The 23,215-nt window shown below is 38.5% G+C and overlaps 1 protein-coding gene across 1 annotated transcript in view; it reads left to right on the forward strand.

Annotated features, from left to right (window-relative positions):
- The first annotated feature begins 2,369 nt into the window (after positions 1-2,369).
- Positions 2,370-23,215, forward strand: part of LOC126355927 (DNA-directed RNA polymerase II subunit RPB2) — a 92,634-nt gene continuing 71,788 nt past the window's right edge. The window contains exons 1-5 of the mRNA XM_050006489.1: positions 2,370-3,196; positions 3,296-3,516; positions 14,110-14,314; positions 14,671-14,798; positions 18,634-18,792. Of these exons, the coding sequence (XP_049862446.1) occupies positions 3,181-3,196; positions 3,296-3,516; positions 14,110-14,314; positions 14,671-14,798; positions 18,634-18,792 (729 nt within the window). The 5' untranslated portion in view covers positions 2,370-3,180. The remainder of the gene's footprint in view (positions 3,197-3,295; positions 3,517-14,109; positions 14,315-14,670; positions 14,799-18,633; positions 18,793-23,215) is intronic.

The following is a 23,215-nucleotide window of genomic DNA, read 5'->3' on the forward strand; positions in this document are numbered from 1 at the left end:
TAGTTGACTTACACCTTCTAGAGTACGTTGGGTGGATCGGGATACATGCGGACGTGCATTGTCCTGTTGGAACAGCAAGTTCCCTTGCCGGTCTAGGAATGGTAGAACGATGGGTTCGATGACGGTTTGGATGTACCGTGCACTATTTAGTGTCCCCTCGACGATCACCAGAGGTGTACGGCCAGTGTAGGAGATCGTTCCCCACACCATGATGCCGGGTGTTGGCCCTGTGTGCCTCAGTCGTATGCAGTCCTGATTGTGACGCTCACCTGCACGGCGCCAAACACTCATACGACCATCATTGGCACCAAGGCAGAAGCGACTCTCATTGCTGAAGACGACACGTCTCCATTCGTCCCTCCATTCACGCCTGTCGCGACACCACTGGAGGCGGGCTGCACGATGTTGGGGCGTGAGCGGAAGACGGTCTAACGGTGTGCGGGACCGTAGCCCAGCTTCATGGAGACGGTTGCGAATGGTCCTCGCCGGTACCCCAGGAGCAACAGTGTCCCTAATTTGCTGGGAAATGGCGGTGCGGTCCCCTACGGCACTGCGTAGGATCCTACGGTCTTGGCGTGCATCCGTGCGTCGCTGCGGTCCGGTCCTAGGTCGACGGGCACGTGCACCTTCCGCCGACCACTGGCGACAACATAGATGTACCGTGGAGACCTCACGCCCTACGTGTTGAGCAATTCGGCGGTACGTCCACCCGGCCTCCCGCATGCCCACTATACGCCCTCGCTCAAAGTCCGTCAACTGCACATACGGTTCACGTCCACGCTGTCGCGGCATGCTACCAGTGTTAAAGACTGCGATGGAGCTCCGTATGCCACGGCAAACTGGCTGACACTGACGGCGGCGGTGCACAAATGCTGCGCAGCTAGCGCCATTCGACGGCCAACACTGCGGTTCCTGGTGTGTCCGCTGTGCCGTGCGTGTGATCATTGCTTGTACAGCCCTCTCGCAGTGTCCGGAGCAAGTATGGTGGGTCTGACACACCGGTGTCAATGTGTTCTTTTTTCCATTTCCAGGAGTGTATTTGTGTTAGCTGAGAATAAGGCTACAACTTACTTGTAGCACACGATGTCAGTGTCACTTACTACTTCATCAGCATCACCTTAGCCCGAAGATAGTCAACGTGAAAACTTCCTTTCCGAACATCCTTGAAGCCTATTCATACTTGCCATCATGTCATTTCACATCACTTCAAAACATTCCGCAATGCATGTCAAATCGCGGCATTCACATCGGCCGTCAACGGCACGAAACATTTAGTAACGCCACTACCAAGGTTCCTCAGTAAGAAAGTCTTGACTGTCACGTTGATTGGGGGCAACAGTGAAATCGTCTGCTATCATTGGATGTTAACCTATTTTCGTAACACTCACACATGTTATAGTACTGGATTTCGTATTTTTATATCTTTAAATCTTTATTTCTTTTGTTATTGTGCTTTATTTTCATGGCAAATGCCAAAAGTTCCTTGGCGACTTGGATATTATTCCCATTGAGTTTTCTTCCCTATGTGAGGCCAGATATCTGACAACAAAAAATGATTTAGGTTTTACAATAACAAAACGGAGTTTGATTTTACGATGTTAGTTAAGGCAGGTTCAAACACGCAACAAAAGTTGTGCTACAGTTATTGGCATACTGCAGTTGCATGCGTGAAATCCAAATTTTGGTGGCAGAACATAAGAGACGTAACTTTTTATTGCGCCACAAGAAGTTCTCCTAGGTTGTACTTTGTTGCGCCACTTCTCTTCCACCACTGCTCCCTGGTGGCTGTATTTCGGTACGTAAGCATTCTGGCGCAGTTACCATGGAGTAACTGCTGCTGTACTCCAGTCCATTTCAGTGTGTGTCAGAACAGTTTCTGGAACCTGAAGTACATGTTCAATGTTCTGTACTTGTGTGTGTGTGTGTGTGTGTGTGTGTGTGTGTGTATTTGCAAACCAGTGATGTATTTGATGATCTTGGAAGTTTTTTGGATGAATACAGAAATAATATGTAACCAAAAAAGCGATTCATACAGACCTCATGTGTGTGAGACCAGGCACTGTATAAATTGTGGATCATGTGCGAGAATAGTTCCTGAGTGTGGTGTGGCAGACATTACACTAAAAATTAATTATTCAAATTGCTATATCAATGAATACAATAACATTCTAAAATCTTGGAAGAGTGTGCGTCTGCAGATGATAATTACACGCCAGTTGCTGCTTAGTTTGCAATAGTCCGTCTCCTTAACTGAGTGGCAGTGCAGCTGACTGCCATGCAGCGAGTCCAGGTTCGATTCCCGGCCAGGTCGGTGATTTCCTCCTCTCATAGCTGGGTGTTGTGTTGCTCTGTTTATTATTTAATCATCATCGACACGCAAGTCGCCCAATGTGGCATCAGCTGAAAAAACTTGTAAATCAGCAGCCAAAGTTCTCCACGTGAGGATACCCTGTTTTCAGTACCATACGATCATTTATTTCAGTTTGTCATAGCAGACAGCAGTACTGCCTTCGAGTGTTATTTCTTTTATAAATGTGTTTATGACGTGATTTGTAACATAAAAAGAACAAAAGTGGATCGGATGAATGGGTTCTATTTGTTTCGATATAAATATTGTTTTAGGGTTTGTACGTATGTATTTTCGTTAGCAAATTAGTGTCGATGTTTTGGAATCTTGTTTCACTCCTCAGTAATTTACCACTTAAAGTTGATCAAGGACATCTGTGATGAGTTTTGCTTTGGTCATTAAAAAACTTTATCGTTGTTAGTTCCTCAATACCGATACAATACTCCTACTTTTTTCTACCGCGGTGGTATTTCATAACCTCACTTTCACCGTTTGGTGTTGGGCGAATTGACGTGACGTCCAGTGTGGGTGCACCCTAGAACGCTACGGTGTCGTGATGTGACTGTCCGTTGACATCTAGTATGACTCGGCCTAGCAAAATCACACTCAGCCTGTCTCTAGCGACACCTTTCACAGTATACTGTATAGACCAGTGAGCCCTGCACCGAGATCATTGCGCACTGGGCACTGGTATAGGCGAACTCAACATTATCTCAGCATAGGGGTTCCTTCTTTATCTTTGAGTGACAGTGGTACTTCGTACTGTTTTTAGTGGAGTTGTTGGTGGAAGGTGCTTGGTAATTTGAAGTGACTAGTTGTATTAACAACACAGGATGTATGATGACGAAGGTAAGTAGTTATGTTATATATGAGCGTACCTATTAGTCTATTAGTTGTCACTCTTATTGCAAACAAGCATGTTTAATATTTATTCAATTGTTATGACAGATCAGTATGAAGACGATGGCGAGGAAATCTCCTCAGAACTGTGGCAGGAGGCCTGCTGGATTGTTATCAACGCGTATTTTGATGAAAAGGGTCTTGTACGACAGCAGTTGGACTCATTCGACGAATTTATCCAGATGTCGGTTCAACGTATCGTAGAGGATTCACCACAAATAGAGTTGCAGGCAGAAGCTCAGCATACATCAGGAGAAATTGAGAATCCTGTATGTTTTTTAGTTTCACTTTGCCATTTAGTGCTGTAGCTTGCAGTATCGACGCACTGAATAGTGCCTCTGAGTTGATTACGAACAGATTGCCAGTCTTCAATATATTTGGAACACTGCACTAGCCGACGTTGACTGCGTTTCACTTTAAAATTCGCTTTGCAGTTGATGAAAACTAACGTGTGTGTGTGTGTGTGTGTGTGTGTGTGTGTGTGTGTGTTCCGTTAAAATTTTGGATACAGGCAGCTCTTGTTTTTGTTTAGATACATCCGCACAGACAGAAGAGTAAACCCTAGTTTAATAATCATTGGTTTTACTCCCATCATTTTTCTAAGATACATTTATGCAAAGTCATAGTATAATTCTTAGGTTTGCTCAGATTGAAACTCAAATGGAAGTTCTATGTTTTTACTTTACTTGAAATAGTCTTAAACAAATTTGTAGTAATATGTGTCACAAACAAACAATTCCACCAGTTTGTATTAAAAGGAAAAGGGTGATATTTTAACTGTTCATGTAGCTGACACTTTGTATCACTCAGATGGAAAACCAGTACTAAGCAAAATAGGAAAGCAGAAAGGTGGGAGGAGTATATTGAGGTATATACTAGGGCAATGTACTTGAGGGCAATATTATGGAGATGGAAGAGGACATAGGTGCAGATCAAATGGGAGATACAATACTGCGTGAAGAGTTTGACAGACCACTGAAAGACCTGAGTCGAAACAAGGCCCCGGGGAGTAGACATTCCATTAAAAACACTGATAGCCTTGGGAGAGCCAGCCATAACAAAACTCTACTATCTGGTGAGTAAGATGTATGACACAGGTGAATACCTTCAGACTTCAAGGAGAATATAAGAATTCCAGTCCCAAAGAAGCCAGGTGTTGACAGGTTTGCAAGTTACCGAACTACAAGTTTAATAAGTCATTACTGCAAAATAGTAATGCGAATTCTTTAAAGACAAATGGAAAAACTGATAGAAGCTGACCTCGGGGAAGATCCGTTTGGATTCTGTAGACATGTTTGAACATGTGAGGCAGTACTGACCTACCCTAGAAGATAGAATAAGGAAAGGCAAACCTACATTTCTGGCATTTGTAGGCTTAGAGAAAGCTTTTGACAATGTTGACTGGACTACTCTATAAAATTCTGAAGCAGGCTTGTATAAATTACAGGCAACGAAAGGCTATTTACAATTAGTAAAGAAACCAGATGACAGTTATTAGTCGAGGGACATGAAAGTGAAGCAGTGGTTGAGCAGGGAGTGATGTGGGTTTGTAGCCTATCCCCGACATTATTCAATCTTTATATTGATTAAGCAGTAAAGGAAACAAAAGAAAAATTTGGAGTAGGAACTAAAATCCAGAAGAAATAAAAACTTTGAGGTTTGCTGATGACATAGTAATTCTGTCAGACGGCAAAGGCCTTGGAAGAGCAGTTGAATGGAATGGACAGTGTCTTGAAAGGAGGATATAAGATGAACATCAACAAAAGCAAAATGAGGATAATGGAATGTAGTGGAATTAAATCAGGTGATGCTGAGCAATTAGATTAGGAAATGAGACACTTAAAGTGGTAGATAAGTTTTGGTGTTTGTGGAGCAAAATAGCTGATGATCGAAACAGAGGATATAAGAGTGTCAATAGCAAGGAAAACGTTTCTGAAGAAGATAAATTTGTTAACATCGAGTATAGATTTAAGTGCCAGGAGTCTTTTCAGGTAGACCGAGGCGTCCGATCCCACCTGTCGTCTTTGACTCATGACGTAAGGCTGTTGTGTGTGATGTCATGCTGGCACGTAGTTTGGTTTGTGAGTGTGGCTTGTTTGTTGGTGTCATTATGTGGTGCCCTCTGGTCGTGCGTTTAGGGATTTCGTGTTGTGTAGTGTAATGGGTTCAGTTTGGTCTTGCTCATTCTAGTGACTTTTATGAAGAGTGACAATTTATATTGTGAGGCATAGGTAATACATGGGTGACAATTTAAATTTTATTACAAGGAAAAAATTTAGTTGTTTCAAAATTGCCACCAGTTGAAACGTTGATGAAGGTATATGTACTAAATGCGGGCTTCTGCTCCAAGGATTGCAAGAAAGTCACATTTCATCCAGATTACACGTAAAATAATATTTGTTTTAGCTGTTCTGGTTCTCACAGATATTGGAAAGTGATAAGTAAATATTGTTGGCTTTCAGTCAGAGGGATAGTGTTAAAGGAAGAGCTTTGCAGTATGAGTAGCAGACATGTGGAGTACTGCACACTGTAATGTAGCATATATAGTGATTTCTGAGCTTTTAGTGACACCGTTTAAAAGTTGAGATGTTCAATTTCATTGTCAGTTTCATTTTCTTGTAAAAATGTTGACTGTATTATTATGGACTCTGTGACAATACCGTATTTCAAAATTACACCACATGACATAATTGGATCAGGAAGTGGTTTGGTGAAATGAAAATTAATGTATTGGACAAATAATTTGTGAGCACTTATTACTAGAATAGTAATGCTTTTGTCTATGTGCATTACAAAAAATTTAATCTGTCAGCTTCATAAAGGAAAAAGAACAATCCTGTACATAGATATACAAATGTGGTATGGAAAGCTCTGTCAGAATGTCAATTTAAGAGTAAATGGAACAACACACCAAATACAAATGTTGAGTTGTCTACAGGAACACAAAAAAGAATGAAAACTCCGCTAGTGTCTTGCCAGTATCAGTTTGGGTTGATTCAATGTTTGTTGACAATTGGTATTCACCAGTAAAAACTTTGTGGTTGCTACAGACCTTTTGTGTACATTTAGTAATAGTCCTTCTGTTCCTTGTTTTTGTATGTTCAGTGAAAATTTGTTACATGTTTCCAAATTGTAAATGTTCTCAAGTTCCATTCGCCTTCCCAATGAGTTGAATTTAATGAAATACTTTCGTTTATCAAATGGTGAGGATTTATTCAGATTTTTGGTGAAAGTGAAGAGTGCGTTTCCACCTGTCAAATCTGATCTATAATGTCAAGATGATGGACACCCCTACTTCGAGGATATACAATATGGTGGTCATGACACCAGACATTACACATCCAAACAGACACAAATAATGTGAGAAACATTTACTTGCAGAAATTCAATGAAACTAGTGGGACAACAATGGGAATTAGTATTTTGGGTGTGGCAAAATAAGTACAATGATTCTAATACGGAAGACGTACTAAAACAAATACTAATGCAAAACTCAAGCAAGATTCTCAGCAACTAACAAAACCACAAAAAGAATCAGAAAAAAAAGTTATCTAAAACTTCCATTGACCTACATAGTTCAAATGAATTCCATGATACAAAAAAACCACGCACAACTTGACAAATGCACTGTATTACTTCACTTGATCTATGTAGCTAAAACTAAATTCATGGTACCATGAAACAAAAACTCTCTCATATAACTGATATTGTAAATGTAACCTCGCCAATGTAGGTAAAATAAATTCCACAGTATATGCATTACAGTCCAATAGAATCTCCAGCAACTAACAACAACACAGCCTAGAAATTCACAAAATTGCATTCACACAGATTTCAGTACACAAAAAACACACACTTATGCACAAACACACTTTATTATTAAAAAAAAGTGAAACAATGAGAGTCAGCTGGCACACAAATCTATCAATAGCAAAAACGTCATCAACACAATCTCTCAAATGGCTGACCTAGACTTCTCAATCCTGGCATCCCTCCAGGTAGAACACTACATGTTGCCCTGCAGACAATGCCACATGTACTGCTCCCTGGCCAGAGTTGCGGCAACTTTGTTTGAAGCTTCTCTGCAAACATAACACTTCATACAGTCGGCAATTAAACTGAAGAATTGTAGGGATTTAATCATGGCCAACATGTCATCCTCCATAATGGCATACAGGGACATACTTGTCAGCTCCATTGTCATATCAATAACTAAAAAAGTGGATGCCAAGTATAAGCTGGGCATGAAAGATATTGTGTTGATATAATTTTTGCCATTGCTACATTTGTTGGCTGAATTTCTTTGGAAAGTGTCATATATTTGGTTTGACCTTGCCGACAGCCTCCATTTCCATAGTTGTCCCATTAGTTTATTTCTGTACGGAAATATTTTCATATTTTTTCTGTTTGCATGTGTAATAAGTGATGCCCCCTCTAGGAAACCAACAAAGAACTCCTGTTGACCTTCTAGCCATTGTAATGGTAAAGTGGCTGGCTTAATTCAGTTCTGTTTTCATTAGTCATAATTACAATCTTTCATTGCAATGTGTTAAATGATGTGCTTGGTTGTTCTCCTGTCTCTGCCAGTAATTCCCATAATGCTCCTGTCATCACCTGAGCTGTCCTCAGTTTTGGAAGGGTTTTTGCATTAAAAAGTGTTTCTCAGTGCCATAATTCAGAACTGGCTGTAAACGTTTGTTTTCAACCCATGCAATGCTTGGTTTGGAAAATCTTGTGTAGCTTACATTAATTTGTAATATTAAGTTTTTTGATGCTTTCGTTATACATTATAATCATTACTTTTTTAGAGAGGTGTCAAAATTGCCTTATTGAATTTTTCCATTAGTTGTTAAATTTCATATATTGTGTAATATTTTAGTGAAGGCAGCAATAGTTAAGTCAAGTGATTACTAAAAAATAAAGTCTAACAAGAAGCATATAAATAGTGTCTCCGGGGGTAGTGTATCAGGTCCAATTTCTTCCTGAGATTATAATCACTTTCCAGACAGTATGATGTGGAAAAGTTAAGTTTATGAATAGAGTGTGCAATAAAATAACATCAAACGTAAAGAAAACAAGCCGTGTTTGCTTGGAACATGAATACGGAAGACAACTGTTGCATGAAGTGTAAAGGATAAATCTATAGATTGTGTAACAAATACAATTTTTTTGTGATTATTGATTGTCAAATCTGGATGCCTTATTTGGATCCTACAATTAGATTTTGGAAATTAAATTTCCAACATTTCTATATTTGCTGCCGTGGCATAGGTCAATAACGCATGCTTATGCAGTGGGATTCAACTCCCGGGTAAGCAGGTTTGAATCCTGGTGATGGAAAAAAATTTCGGTAACAGTATTTGGCTGGGCAAGGGGGGAGAGGTGATGGTGTAAAATTATTGATCAGCAGACTCTGGGTCAATGCCCTGGTTTAAATGCCAAACCTCTCTGCAGTGTCTCATGAGATGAGGGCATGTGGCACTGTTGATTATGATTTGTCCTTGTGGTGTGAATGTTAAGCTTGGCAGCCCCCTCACACACACACACACACACACACACACACCATTACAAATATTGTAGTGGAGCGTGTTGCAAATAAGCAAACAAATAGAAAGTCATGTGGATAAACACAGAGACTTTAAAATTGATAAAGTTTTCGTTAGTGAAGCTCAAAGCAAGAAAATAACTTCATACCAGAAACTTCATTCTGGGAACAACTTCATACCTAATGACAAATGCTCTCTCTGATCATGATGCAGTTACAATAAATAAGATATTGCCTTACAATAATAATACTTCTCAGTGGAAATCAGTTGAAAGAATTGATGGCTGTAGAACAGAAGTTTAAAAATAATTTATGAGAGATGACATGGGATGGAGTCTTTATGAAACCAAATGTGGATGTAGATTCAGATAGCTATCTGGAAAATCTTTCCACATAAGCTGATCAGAAAGTATACTAAACCATCACATAATAACCTTGGATCGCACATTGGATTGAAATATCTTATGAAAAGAAAAGGGAAATGTCTGTTGACAAGGACAAATAAAGATCCTGCAGTAGCTGTACAGTGCAAAAACTACTCAGAATTACTAAGAAGAGTTTTCTGGAGATCAAGGAACCCACACAGTCAGAAATTAGTAATCTTGAGAACAGACAAATCTATATGGCAACTAGTAAGAGACAGGACAATAGCTCACAGAATAGGATAACATCACTTTTGATTTAAATGGAATGGCTGTAAATGGTAACAGGGAGCAGTTACATTTAGTAATCATTTATTAAATGAAGTTGACAATATATAGAGAAATAGTTTGAAAGATAAATTGAAGGAAAATATTGAAATAAAAAATATAAAATTCAGATTATGAATGTCTCATCCACTTATCATTCTGAAGTTAAGAACATTCTGTATTATTTCAAAAATAAAAGTGCATTTGCATTTAAAGATGTTTCCAACAGAGTACTGAAGACTTGATCTCATATAATAAGCTCTATCTTTTCCAAAATATGCAATGAATCATTTACGTGACATTTTTACAGGGATTGAAATAAGTCATCCAAAAACCCTCAATAAAAAATGTGGCAAGAAAGATGTCGGTTACCAAATTCTTCCACTACTGAATAACTTTCTACAATTTTTGAGAAGCTGGTATATTCTAGAATAATATAAAATATGAGCAACAGTAATATCCTCAGTAAACCAAAGTTTGGATTGTAGAGGAGTTACTTTACTGAGAAAGCCATTTGCATGTCCTGTCACAAAGTTTGATAAACAGATAGTTACAAAAAATGCCTTCGGTGTTTCCTTTGATCCATTTAAGGCTTTTGACTGTGTGATTAACAATACTCTCCTAAATAAACAGAGGTTTTATGGAATTGATGGTCTAGTGAACCAGTGGATGATCTAACTCAAAGAATATGGGAAGTTATGGTAAATAATTCAACCATGCAAGGAGGGGAGATTGTTCTGACTTCGAAGAAATCATTTTCACCACTAGAGTTCCACAAAGCTCAATGTTCCACTATTATTACTCATTTATGTTAACTACCTCCTGTCTCGCATACAACAAATAGAATGAGTTCTTTTTGTGGATGACACTAGTATTGTTGGCAGTCCAGATATACACAAAGCAGCAGAGAAATGGTAACAGATTCCTAAATCGGCTTGAGTGGTTCTCGTTGAATGGTCTGTCTGTCAACAAGGCAAAACATATTCAGTTAGGCCCATCTGAAGGTAATAGACTATTGATAGGAATTAAACATGGCAAGGAAATAACAGTTAGGGTGGGATATTCACAATTTTTAGGTGTCCTCATTAAGAGAGAATGTAAATGGGGAAAACACATTTAGGAACATTTTTGAAAAGTGACTGTAAATAACCATCAAGTAAGGTATAAAATACATGTTTGGCCATCAGCTATTCTTGTTTTAAACCCAGATATTGACCAGTTTGTCATCAACCATCTTTACAGATAAGGGTTAAAATGGTTTAATCCACAACATTTCATTTGTCATTACTTAAATAATGTGTAGAGCATGTCATGAATATCAGTATACGACACAGGACTCTTAGAAGCAAACGTACAAATAACAAGTGTACCCAGAGCAGTACTGAAGAGGTGGTCAGGACTGACCGTACTGTCAGTACTACTCTGCGTACAATTGTTATTCGTATGTTTGCTTTTAAAAGTCCTGTGTCGTATATCGATATTCACGAAATCTCTACACATTATTTAAGTAAGGACAAACGTAATGTTGTGGTGTGGCTTAAACCATTTTAACCCTTATCCATGAAGATGGTCTATGGTTGAAACCAGTCGATATTTGGGTTTAAAACAAAAGTGGCTGACAGTGAAACATTCATTAGAATCATTGTAAATCCTGGTTAGAAAGGGAGCAGTATGTTGATATAATTTGTGTACTTTCATTATCATATTCAAAATAATGTTCTGGGGTAACTCATCTTCAAGAAAGAATGTCTTCATTGCTCATAACAGTGAATCCTGTGTGGTTCTCTACCATGATCATCTTGTACACATCCGTTTATAGTGTTAGGTCTTTTGATTAACACTTCATGGTATGTCTATTATCATGAAGTTTGTTGTACATAATCCAGTGCAGTTCAATAGGGACATAATGTACATAATTACAGTACCTGAAGAAAGTAAATAATGATCATTACTCGGCAACAAGAGTATCTTTAGCATGGAAGGCCTGATGAACAATGCTGCCACCAAAATTTGTAATTGCCTACCCAAAGGTATAAAATGTCTGGCAGGCAACAAGGTTTAATTTGAAAACAACCTGTAAAACTTCCTCCTTGACAACTTCTTCTATTCTGTAGAATTCGTATTTTTGTAAGATTAAAAATGTAGTGGGTAGGAATTACTAAACTGCAGAATGCCACATACAAAATACAGATGGATCAGATACGGTATGTTCTGATGACATTAATTCCTTTTTTATTTTACCAGATTGTGAATGTGAAAGCTTCCTATAGGGCAGATTTCTCATAGGCTTCTGGTGCTGCTCTCGTTGAAGAAGAGTCTAAATCTGTCTCAGAATCTATGAATGCCAATGCAAAGTGGTGTTCTGTCTCAGTGACTTGTTTGACTTGTTAATGTGTTCATCTACTTCTAACCAGATTGTTACTAAGCCCCATTAAAGTCAAATGTTTTTCTAAGCAGTTAGTGATAATTTTAATGAATATCTTGTTCTTTGTCCTATGTCTCCATTTTTATCAAATGGAAAGAAGTACAACATTATTCCAATTGTGGTTAGTTGGCTCTTGATGAAAATATTCTGCAAACAGGTATGCAAGTTTGCCACCAGCTTTAACTGTTTCGATTGAATCATCATTTCAAGATGCCTTTCTTTTTGTTATACCTCAGCTATTTTTGTATACTTAATATGTCATTATCTCCATGACTTGAGTGTTTTCGTTATTAACTGTTTCGGATTCATCCCTTGAACTATGTAAATATTTAGTGAAATATTGAAATGCTTGTACAGCTCCCTCCATGTTGTTAATTACTGCAGAAGTTGCCTACTTCTAAAATGTGATGAGTACTAAATATGTTTTGCTTTCTTTTTAGCCATTATTTTCAATTTTTTCATATTATAAAATGTTCATTGTGTTGTTTGGAATTCTCTCGAACACACTTCTGAATAGTTTAATTTAGCATATGCCTTCTCTTAAACAGCTGCCTCATTCTATTTGAGAATTAATTTTTTTCTTTCATCATGTCTGCACCAATTGCTCCTTTTGTCTGCGTATAATTTTCATTTTCCAAAATGTTAAAAGTTGGTGCTTATTTGATCTGCTACAGCTCCCTGTCCTTAAAAAAATCATGATCTGTGCTTTGGAGTGCCTGCCCCCAAGAGCTCCCTCTCACGTCATAAGTCAATGATCAGTTGCAGTTGGAAAGTGTTTTAGGACCATCACATACAATGTCATTGCCGTGGGGGAGGGGGAAGGGGGGGGGGGGGGGAATCCATGTCTTTTTGATTTCCTTTCCAAACCCAACTTGTATCCGTCTTATTTTGGAAAGAACATGTTAAGGAAAAAATGTTGCTTTCAGCAATTTTTTTTGATATGTGCAATGTCATTTGTGCTACTCTTGTTTTCAGTGTTTTCCACTGAAGACTTTCTATCGTCTTTGTTTCTTTTCCCATTAACATGCTCCATTATCTTGTCATAAGATTTAACAGTATCTGAAGTCTTCGCGGATGTCTTATACCTAATCAGGTTGCGGGCGTGTCCGGTCATTTACTTGCACGATTTCAATGCTGTCTCTCTTATTTTTAAAACAAACCTTGATTTTTTGTCTGGAACTACTTTACTATATGTAATAATGTTTTTAATGTTCTTGTTTACAGTAAAACCTGGACCCGAGTTTCATCAGTGCTCAGTTCCTTTATATAAAACATATATTTGTTCTCAGTATTTTGCTGTGTTTATAACAAGCATACTGTAACTTATCTATTTGATTATATTAAAGTCTGGTTCCAACTCCACTAACATATTCTGATCTTATCAATCTGAAACTTTTCCATAGTCAAAGTGGTAGAAACAGTACAATTTCTGAGGGCGGTGTTATTGTCTGTTTAACCAGATGTCTTGTAAAACAAAGTGGTTGTAGCAGCAGAGCACACATGTTCTGAATCCATTTCTTAAGTTTGCTTATGCCAACATTTTACCAGGACCAGACTACTGACGCACCTAGGATTTGCACATGACAGTGGGGTCTCTGAAAGCTGCACCCATGATATAAACTAGCCTGTCAGAAAATGAAAAGACACTTAAACAGTGCTAAACACTGCTGAGCTACAGTCATTGTAATCTCAGTCCAGGTCTTAAATGCTCCAAAATCTGAAATTGGAATAAAAACGGTCTTTTTGCATGCCCTTCACATTCCAAAGTTGACTTCATACCACTACTGTCTCTCCCTGTCTAAAAGTAATCTTTGTTATTTTATTTGTACTAGCATATGCAAGGTATGAACTTCTGAGTTAGACATTGGTACTTAACTTTGTTTGTCTTAAACCTATTTAAGATGTAAGTTTACACTAACCTTTCCCCTCCACCTTTTTCTGAATCAACCCGAGTCATATTTTGCAGTTGCAGATAAATTGTGCTTTTTATGTTTGTCTTGTTTTCTAGCTTATGCTGTATGTCTCTGACATCCACATATTCACATTATTTGTACTTTGTATTTGAAGAATATCCATAGGTCATAAATAAAGATGGAGTCACTCTTGACTGGTATTGTAGTCTGTATTATTGCCGTTGCAATATATACTGTAATTCAACTTTTGTTTATAGATTTTCATGTCAAAAATGTCTTTTTTTTAACAGCCAAGGTATTTGCTGAAATTTGAGCAAATATATTTGTCAAAACCAACACACTGGGAGAAAGATGGTGCCCCTTCACCAATGATGCCCAATGAAGCAAGGCTACGTAACTTGACATATTCTGCTCCACTTTATGTTGATATATTGAAGAGGGTTGAAAAACATAAAGAAGAACCTGTTGAGACACTGCATCAGAAAACATTCATTGGTTAGTATGGAGATTTCTGATAGTAAGATTGTTACTGCAGAATTGGCAACTTTGGTTTAATGTATGCAAAATTTAAAACTAGGAAAGTAAGTTCTGAAAACTTCAATATTTCAGTTGTGAAACTGAATCTCTGGTTAAATATGTACCCATATAGCTGGTTGAATGTGATACGTATTTGGGGTCCATTTTATTTTTATTTATTGTGAGGGTTTGCCATGTAATCACTTTCAATACCTATAAATCTTATGTTGTTTATAGTTGCTAAGTTTCTAATGTTTGGTAACTGCTGTGATTTCCTTATCTGATGAAAGCTTTCTTCTGTCGATTTTTTATTACAATGAGCCAATTGTTTACAGGAAAAATTCCTATAATGCTTCGTTCAACTTATTGTTTGCTGAGCACTCTCACGGATCGTGACTTGACTGAATTGAATGAATGTCCTCTTGATCCTGGCGGATACTTCATTATAAACGGATCAGAGAAGGTAAAATTTGTTTTATACTTGATGAAATAATTTAGTTTGCTGTTGGTTCCAAATATTTTCCTGTAAAAAAAAGTAAGCCATGTTGTCAGTCCTCTAGTGAGTGTGGAAAGAGAACTTGGACATCAGTGTGGAAAGAGAACTTGGACATCAGTGTGGAAAGAGAACTTGGACATCAGTAACTTAAACAGATTTGCCCAAACTGTCTTTGCAGGGGCCTGTAAGATGGCAGTTGGTGTCAGGTGGTGGATCTATTGGAGAAAGATGAGGCATCACTAAATTGCTGTAATTACACTACCCCTATCTATAACAAGGAAATTCAGTTTGTGTTGTTGCTGTTATGTACGATATAACAGACCATAAATTTGTAAGGAATTTATATTTTAATGTTTAATTTTGACAACCAGACTGCAGTGTCACCTCTTGCAAGTCTTGCAGTCAACTTAGAAGTGTGGAGTGGGAAGTTATCTAAAAGATGTCCTATTGTCTGTTTCCCTACGTCTCTCCCTTGTTTGATATGGGATGCATTTGTCAGCCATTTGTGAAAGGGAAGATAAAAAGTCTGCAACCTTCATTGTTAGTTTTGCATCAGGTGAATGTTCATTCCAGCATGTTTTCATATCTTGGTGAATTCTGTAACTTGAAAATTGACCCAGGTGGCTTGCATGACTTTGGGTGTAAAGCTGGCAAATTCTGGAAAGTACTCCGAAGAAATGCATTCTTATATGGCTCTATCTTATTGAGAATCGGAGCATTTTCACCTTGCCAGCTTTTCTTTTTGATACCTGAAAGAACAGTATTGGATTAAACAAGCAGCCACCGACTGCAGTTAGATCTGACAATGCCAGTAATGATCTCATTAAGACATACATCTATCTGAGTTGTACATTTGTGATTTTCCCATCCAGACACACAATTAGCAGCTGAGTACACAAGTGAAAGTGCATCATTGCATAGCATACTTGCATTTGCTTCCAATCTGTTGCCGGCTATGTTGTGGAATGGATTTGCTGTTGAGCCAAGCTTTTTTGATAGGTGGGTGCATTGTTGCTTAAATGAGTGTGTCCATTTGATACATTGAAATGTGGGCACATATTTATGAGAAACTTATACTGAATGAAATGTTGTGCAACTTCCTGCCTTTTCCTCTTCATTATTGAGATGGAACGCTGTTGCCTCTGTTTGCTTGGGTTTGGTTCACATCTCCATTTGTAAAGTACTTCTTTAGTTATTGTAGCAATACTTGATACCTTTGTTCAGACAGATAAGGGCCAATTAAAAAGTCTTTTCGAAGGCCATAAAGGCCAGAATTGGTATGCTAATGAGGCAAAATCGCCATGAGAATTGAGACAATTATCTTACCAACGCACAAGATACCTGTATGGTAAAATGCCGTGTCCTGCTTGCTGTTTGAAGTAGTTTGTAAATTCCTGCTGCATGTCCTCATTTGACAGGAATTGTCGACCCATGCAAGCTTTTGTTTTTCAGGGACGAAATCTGTATAGTCACATGAGGAGAAATCAGGACTGTAGGGCGGGTATGCTGGCGCCACTTCTATGTTGTGACATTTGAAACATGGGGACGTACATTATCGTGAAGCAGCAGCACCCCCTTGTCCTAGTTTTCCTGAACGTTTGGCCTTAATTGCACACCATAATTTCTTCAGTGTTACACAGTACCATTCTTCTGATGGAGACATCAAAATGGATGAGGCTGGTCTCAGATAGACCAAGAGGACAAGGTTCAAACCCTCATCCGGCCATCGTAATTTGGATTTTCTGTGATTTCCCAAAATCGCTCCAGTCAAATGCTGGGACAGTTGTTCCATCTCTTATGACATCTTTGTTGATGTGATGTTAAACACTAATCTCCTGCTCTCTGATAGACCAGCACGGAACGTGGCACGTCGTTCTACAATAGTGGTTTTCGACAAACGTGCTGCCTTCATACACGTTCCTCATTATCCGAAAACTGTCTACTGGTATTTGGTCTTTGGTAGCCAGGAAAAGAATAATAGCTTGTTGACCCTGTTTGAACGTATTTAGTAATAATGTTGCCATAGTTCATGTTACTGCATGTATTGGACACACATCAAGACATGAATGCCACACTAATCTCTTTCTTATATATCAGCATTGAAGTCGCACTACATTGCGTGTACACTATAGCAACATCCTCAAATGGAAACTTTTTGGACACCCATTATACCAACTCATCTAGGTGCTGGATTTTCATTGAGCTAGTTGCTGGAATGTTGTGGATGTACAAACTAATCAGCATGGGAGCCAGCGTTAATCATTGAGCAGTCTATTATTCAGGGTTCTCTGTCTACTAGCTTTTCTATTCAGAAAAACTGAAAACGTTTGATCAGGAAGCATGTTAAGTAAACTTGCTTGTATCTAATGTGCAATTACATCAGAGCCAATCCTCCTCTCCATACTATATTGTAAACTGCAGTCAGGTTGACGAAAGATGTAGCTCATTTGAGATCTTTGAAATAGTCAACCCATTTTCAGAGCATTAGCACTTAATTTCAGCTACTCTGATTTTATAAAGCCACTCTGTTCCACTGGAATTATTTTATGTTCTCTTGGATGCAGGTGAGAATTAGCATCTCCAATTGTACCAAGAAGAGAGATGGGTCTACAGCTAGCCACATAGAGTTCGTCTTTGTCTGGTTTCAAAACTGCTGTTATTTTATATTTCATAAGCATCACTAGTAGTTTGCCAATCAAAATATTTTGTTGACGAATTCGGGAAGCTGTTGTTTTCATCCGGCATCGTACAGACGTAAGGTACTTTGAATACACGCGATCAAATTCAGCAAGAGCCCTGAATTCATAGACACCAGCCACATGCGTACTGAGATTTCAAACAAGATATTTTCTTATAGTATTTTCTTTAGGTGATTTATACACCATATCCCAACTTAGCTTTTGAAATTTTCATTAACCTGGCAGCAACTCTCTCTCTCTCTCTCTCTCTCTCTCTCTCTCTCTCTCTCTCTCTCTCTCTCTGTGTGTGTGTGTGTGTGTGTGTGTGTGTGTGTGTGTGTGTGTGTGTGTGTGTGTGTGTGTGTGTTTGGTTCTTCTTTGTATAAGTGGATCTGTACCAAGTTTCCTTATAAAGTTCCTGGCTTTACAGCTGGAATGTGTAAAATTCAGTGGCCCCACCATTTCTTTTCTAGTAATATTAGTGATGACTGCATGTTCATTTTTTCATTGTATGCTGCTAAGGAGAGAGGTATACTATAACTCTTAAAAATACAAGCAGTAACTCCAAGCTTGTACCATTGTTAAATGCAAAATTTGTTACACAGGGATACCAAAATAGGAGCATACAGGCACCACAGAACCTATTGCTGTGGGGTCTGCACCTTGGATCTTGTCTCGCCCATCTGTAGACACTACACACAATGTATCACCTTGTCACCCCCACCCCCTCCTTCCCTGACTGGCCAAAACGTTGCTTACTCTTACTGTTTCAGACAGTGCTGTAAACATTGAACAAGTCAAGTTTTTTCACATGTTTATATTCTGTAGTGAATATACTTTAACTGTAATTATTAGTTGAAATGTGTTGATACAATAAACAAACTTCAGCTTCCATAATACTTAAATGTAAGTCTTTCTGTATTGAAGTATGATAAAACAGTAATTTATTAGATATTAGATTCATAAGGCTAATTTGCTTTGAATTGTCTTTATTTCCGTCAAAATTTGCTTGATTCAAGGATCTTTCTACGGTAAATTGGTAGAAATTGTGAAACTTCTGTTTGATGAGATTATTTTTTGGGCTTACATGCATAAGAGATGTTTTAATTTTTGTGTTTCTGTAGGTTCTGATAGCTCAGGAGAAAATGGCAACAAATACAGTGTATGTGTTCAGCATGAAAGATGGAAAATATGCATACAAAGCAGAAATTCGTTCCTGCCTAGAACATTCATCGCGTCCTACTTCAACCCTCTGGGTCAACATGATGGCTCGGGGTGGACAGGTAATTAGATTTTTTGTCTATATTGTGATTTCTGTGAATTTTTGTTCCCCTTCCCATTCACATATAACCACCAGTGTTACATTTTTTTTCTTAAAGTAATCAAGAAATGAGTGATAAGATTGGTTGTTATGGTACTAAGTAACTACCAGTTATCATGTTCTAAACAGTGTAAGTACATCAGATTTAACATTTACATTGCAGTTTCAAGGAAGAAAGTGACAATGATATGATTTTAATTTCATTTGGAGTATGTCGTCATTATAAATTCAAAGTAATTATTGTGTGCTGTGTTTTTCTTCACTCACCAGATGTTTTAAAGCTCTTTATTGTAGTAAAATATGCATCCTGCATTCAGAAATTCATGGAATCAGCATCTTTAAAATACAAATTATTGAAAAACTAATTTCACATTGCTTATAATGGTGCACTGTCAATGATTATTGTGCTCGTATAAACAATGAAGGCTATAAATAGGCACTCACTCACCTGGAGTTGAGTGGTGTACAGGCACCCTTTAAAGATTAGGAAAAAAAAAATCTGATATAGGTATGTACACTATCTGAACAAAAGTAACTGTGCCTCCCTATGTATTGTGGAATTAATCACTAGATGCCAGTAGAGGCAAACCTGCCAGTATGAAAGGAGGCGGGGAGTATTTTGTTTTAACTAGAGAAGCAGTAATAGCAGAACGATTCGGTTAGGAAAGCTCGGTGACATTGAATGTGGACTAGTCATTGGATTTTTCCTGAGCACAAATCCATCAGGGACCTTTAAAGCCTTCTAAAGTTGCCCCCCTGTAATGACAGATACTATCAAGCTTTCCAAAAGATAGTTGTACAAAATCACAGGAATCAGTGGAAGGAATCACTTGTGATTTCTGAAAGTACTACTAGCAGTCCAAGTAGTAAAGGGACCGTGGGTAGGGACTAAAGACGAGATACACAAGGACTGAACAGCTCTTCATAAGCCACATATTCCTGAAGTCAACACTAAATGACACTTGTGGTGGTGTAAAGGGTGTCTCCATGGAACGGTGGATGACTGTAACCAAGTGATTTGGAGTCATGAATTGTGTAACAACCTGTGGCAATGAGACGGTATGAGTTTGGTGAGTGCCTGGAGAACATTACCCATCATTGTCTGTAGTGACAGCAGTGAAGTGCAGAGCTGGTGGTGTTATGGTATGGTGGATCTTTTTTTTTCTTTTCTCGGTTAGATTGTATAGTCCTCTTATTGTGCTAAATAAAATGCTAAAAAGTCCACTCCGTCGGGTTGACGGAGGAGACAGAGAAGATCCAAAGAAGAGCTGCGCGTTTCGTGACAGGGTTATTTGGTAACCGTGATAGCGTTACGGAGATGTTTAGGAAACTCAAGTGGCAGACTCTGCAAGAGAGGCGCTCTGCATCGCGGTGTAGCTTGCTGTCCAGGTTTAGAGAGTGCGTTTCTAGATGAGGTATTGAGTATACTGCTTCCCCCTACTTATACCCCCTGTGGAGCTCACAAATGTAAAATTAGAGAGATTCGAGCGCGCGCGGAGGCTTTCCGGCAGTCGTTCTTCCCGCAAACCACACGCGACTGGAACAGGAAAGGGAGGTAATGACAGTGGCACGTAAAGTGCCCTCTGCCACACACTGTTGGGTGGCTTGCGGAGTATAAATGTAGATGTAGATGAAGATATTTCTGGATACTTTTGATCAGATAGTGCACATGTGCAGGCTATTGTGTGGTGATCAGTGATTGCCCATCATTGTTGACTTTTTTGTTTGTTGATTCCATCCTGGAAATCCCAGTATTGTAGAGAGGAATAAATATTAATGTAAATTAATCTAACAATAATGTTAATTTATCTTTAATTAATTAATGTTAGTCATTGATGGAATCATTCAATGTGCACATTGCTTCATAAACATAAACACAGTGACATCATCCACCTTTCATACACATTAGGTCTGGAAATGGATGAGGCACATTCCATGAAGCTGGGTTAAAGTGGAGGATGCTAAAGAACAGGCATTTTATTTTGCAACGAAACTGCATGTCAGCTGTAACAGTATGATTGATCCTAATGTCATACAAGAGAAAGAAATTATGAATATCTGACAGTTCTGGTCAGATATCCATAGTTCCCTATAAAACTGCTCCAGGATAGCCAAATATCAATTGCTTTAGGAATGATAGTTGCAATAGTAGTAGCTGGGTGAGGCTCCATGTGGGAGGCATGGCACACTTAAGCGAATATATTGGCTCACTATAGTGAGACGTGTAACTGGTGGTTGCCAAAACTTCACCCTTGCCACAATACTCCGCACTTGCAATATACCTTAGACAGTAAGTTGCTCTGTGGTATTGTTCATTGCGTACTGAGATTTTTCATTTTTCACACTTGTGGTGTTAATATTTTATGTTACTACTATTCTGTGTTGTATGATACCAAACAATACCAGAAGCAGGTTTGTCAATGTTTCTTTGTTGAAAAGATCAACGTGGCATTGTTGGCCAAAGGATTGCTGTAAGAGGTCAGTCGATGGAAGTGGTTTATGCTTTACATGCCTGCACTGTCACCAGTTCTTGATAATGATCCCAACCATTCTGTTATTATTGACAAGATTCCTACCATAGCAGAGCGAGAGTTTGATTGGTTGGCTTCACCAGGGCAGTGTGATAGTTATAAAAATTTGGAGCCTACGAAACTAATTCATGTACAAATCATCTTCTCCCAGGTAAGAAACCAATGACCTGGCCAAAACAAGAGCATACACTCATTAGGCTGACATAATATTACTGTCATTTAAATCCATTAGAATTGATGCAGACCTAAAGTAAACATTTTTTACCAGCAAATAAAAGAACGAATTACTATCTGATGTTGAAGCTGTCGCCAATAAAGCTGTTGGGAAAGTCGGATCTGAAAACTGGAAGAAAGCCGCTAATTGTTACCAGTGCATAATACTAAACACATGGTGAAATGAAGCTGTTTTAGATATTATGTCAAGTATTCATTTCATTAAATAATGACAGTGACAGTCTCACTTCAAGCCTCCGTCACAGCAGAGTAATGTCAGTAATTATTCTGTTACAACAAAAAAAGATGTGAGTGTGGGATTCAGCTGACTGTTCAATGTGTGGGGTTTAACGATCGGCATAGTGAAATCATAAGAGGTGGCTGTAATTGAAGCGCAGCTACCCGTGGAAGTAATGTGTGGGATGGAATTAACGTATGGCAATAAAACTTAGTCGATACGCTAATGCGTTAATGCAGAACTAATTTACAATGCAAAAGATTAGTTCCAGTTTTCAGCACCAAGTGCAAATGTATCATTGTACAGCATCTTGATGTCTTTTGTGCTTACATTGACAAATTGTGCAAGTGGTGGTCAGTAATAAAATAAACAATATGCCTTGTTCAACAGTTTGACCTCTTCATTCCATGTCTGGTTTCTAATCCATCACATACGGAAACATTTCTGTATGACTTTCATGCATTCACAGTGCCAGATTTGCACATGGTGGCCAAAATTGGAACTAAGTTTTTTCGCACATAAATTGGTTCTCCGTTAATGCATTAGAATATTTACTAAGTTTCACTGCCATAGAATAATTACAGCCCACACTGCACCTCTGTGAGGAGCTGCACTTTAATTATAACCACCTGGCATTTCACAAGTTTTGGATACTAATGAGGATGCAGAGCCCAAATGAAGTTCATTTCAGGTTCCAGGCTTCATCACAGGTTGTAAATCCCTTTGTGTGTAATAAAATTGCTGCAATATGAAGATAGTGTATTTTGTACCACTATTCTTCTTTCTTGCAAACACACAATGTTTGTTGTTTTTTTTATCCCATTACATTAGAAAAAGTAAAGTTTGATGAGAAAATGCAATAATTACTTAATTGTAGATATACTGGTCTGTTTCTCGTAATGAGACCAAATTAGAGACAGCTTAGCTTCTGATGCATTAAGGGGCCCTTAAATGCACAATATTCATTGCACAATGATACTGACCATGTGAGAGCAGTATTGACAGTTTGCACAATATACTGGAATCTACAGAGTTTTAGTCTGCCACTGGTAGCTGAGTGGTCAGCGCGACAAAGTAAATCCTGAGGGCCCGGGTTCGATTCCCAGCCGGGTCAACGATTTTCTCCGCTCAGGGACCCGGGTGTTGTGTTATCATAATTTCATCCTCATCAACACGCAAGTCGCCGAAGTGGCGTGAAATTGAAAGACTTGCACCTGGCGAACGGTCTACCCGACGGGAGGCCCTAGTCACACGACATTACAGAGTTTTAAAATATTGGCATGTACTTGATATATTGTGGAATATATTGAACCATGTAAGGGTAGTATCGTGCAATAAAAGGCTGTTCGTGCTAAGACAGAGAGAAATTAAATACACTCCAAATAAATTCCTGAAAATAAGTG

This window comes from Schistocerca gregaria, chromosome 3, assembly GCF_023897955.1.
Source record: "Schistocerca gregaria isolate iqSchGreg1 chromosome 3, iqSchGreg1.2, whole genome shotgun sequence".
NCBI classification, from domain to species: Eukaryota; Metazoa; Arthropoda; class Insecta; order Orthoptera; family Acrididae; genus Schistocerca; species Schistocerca gregaria.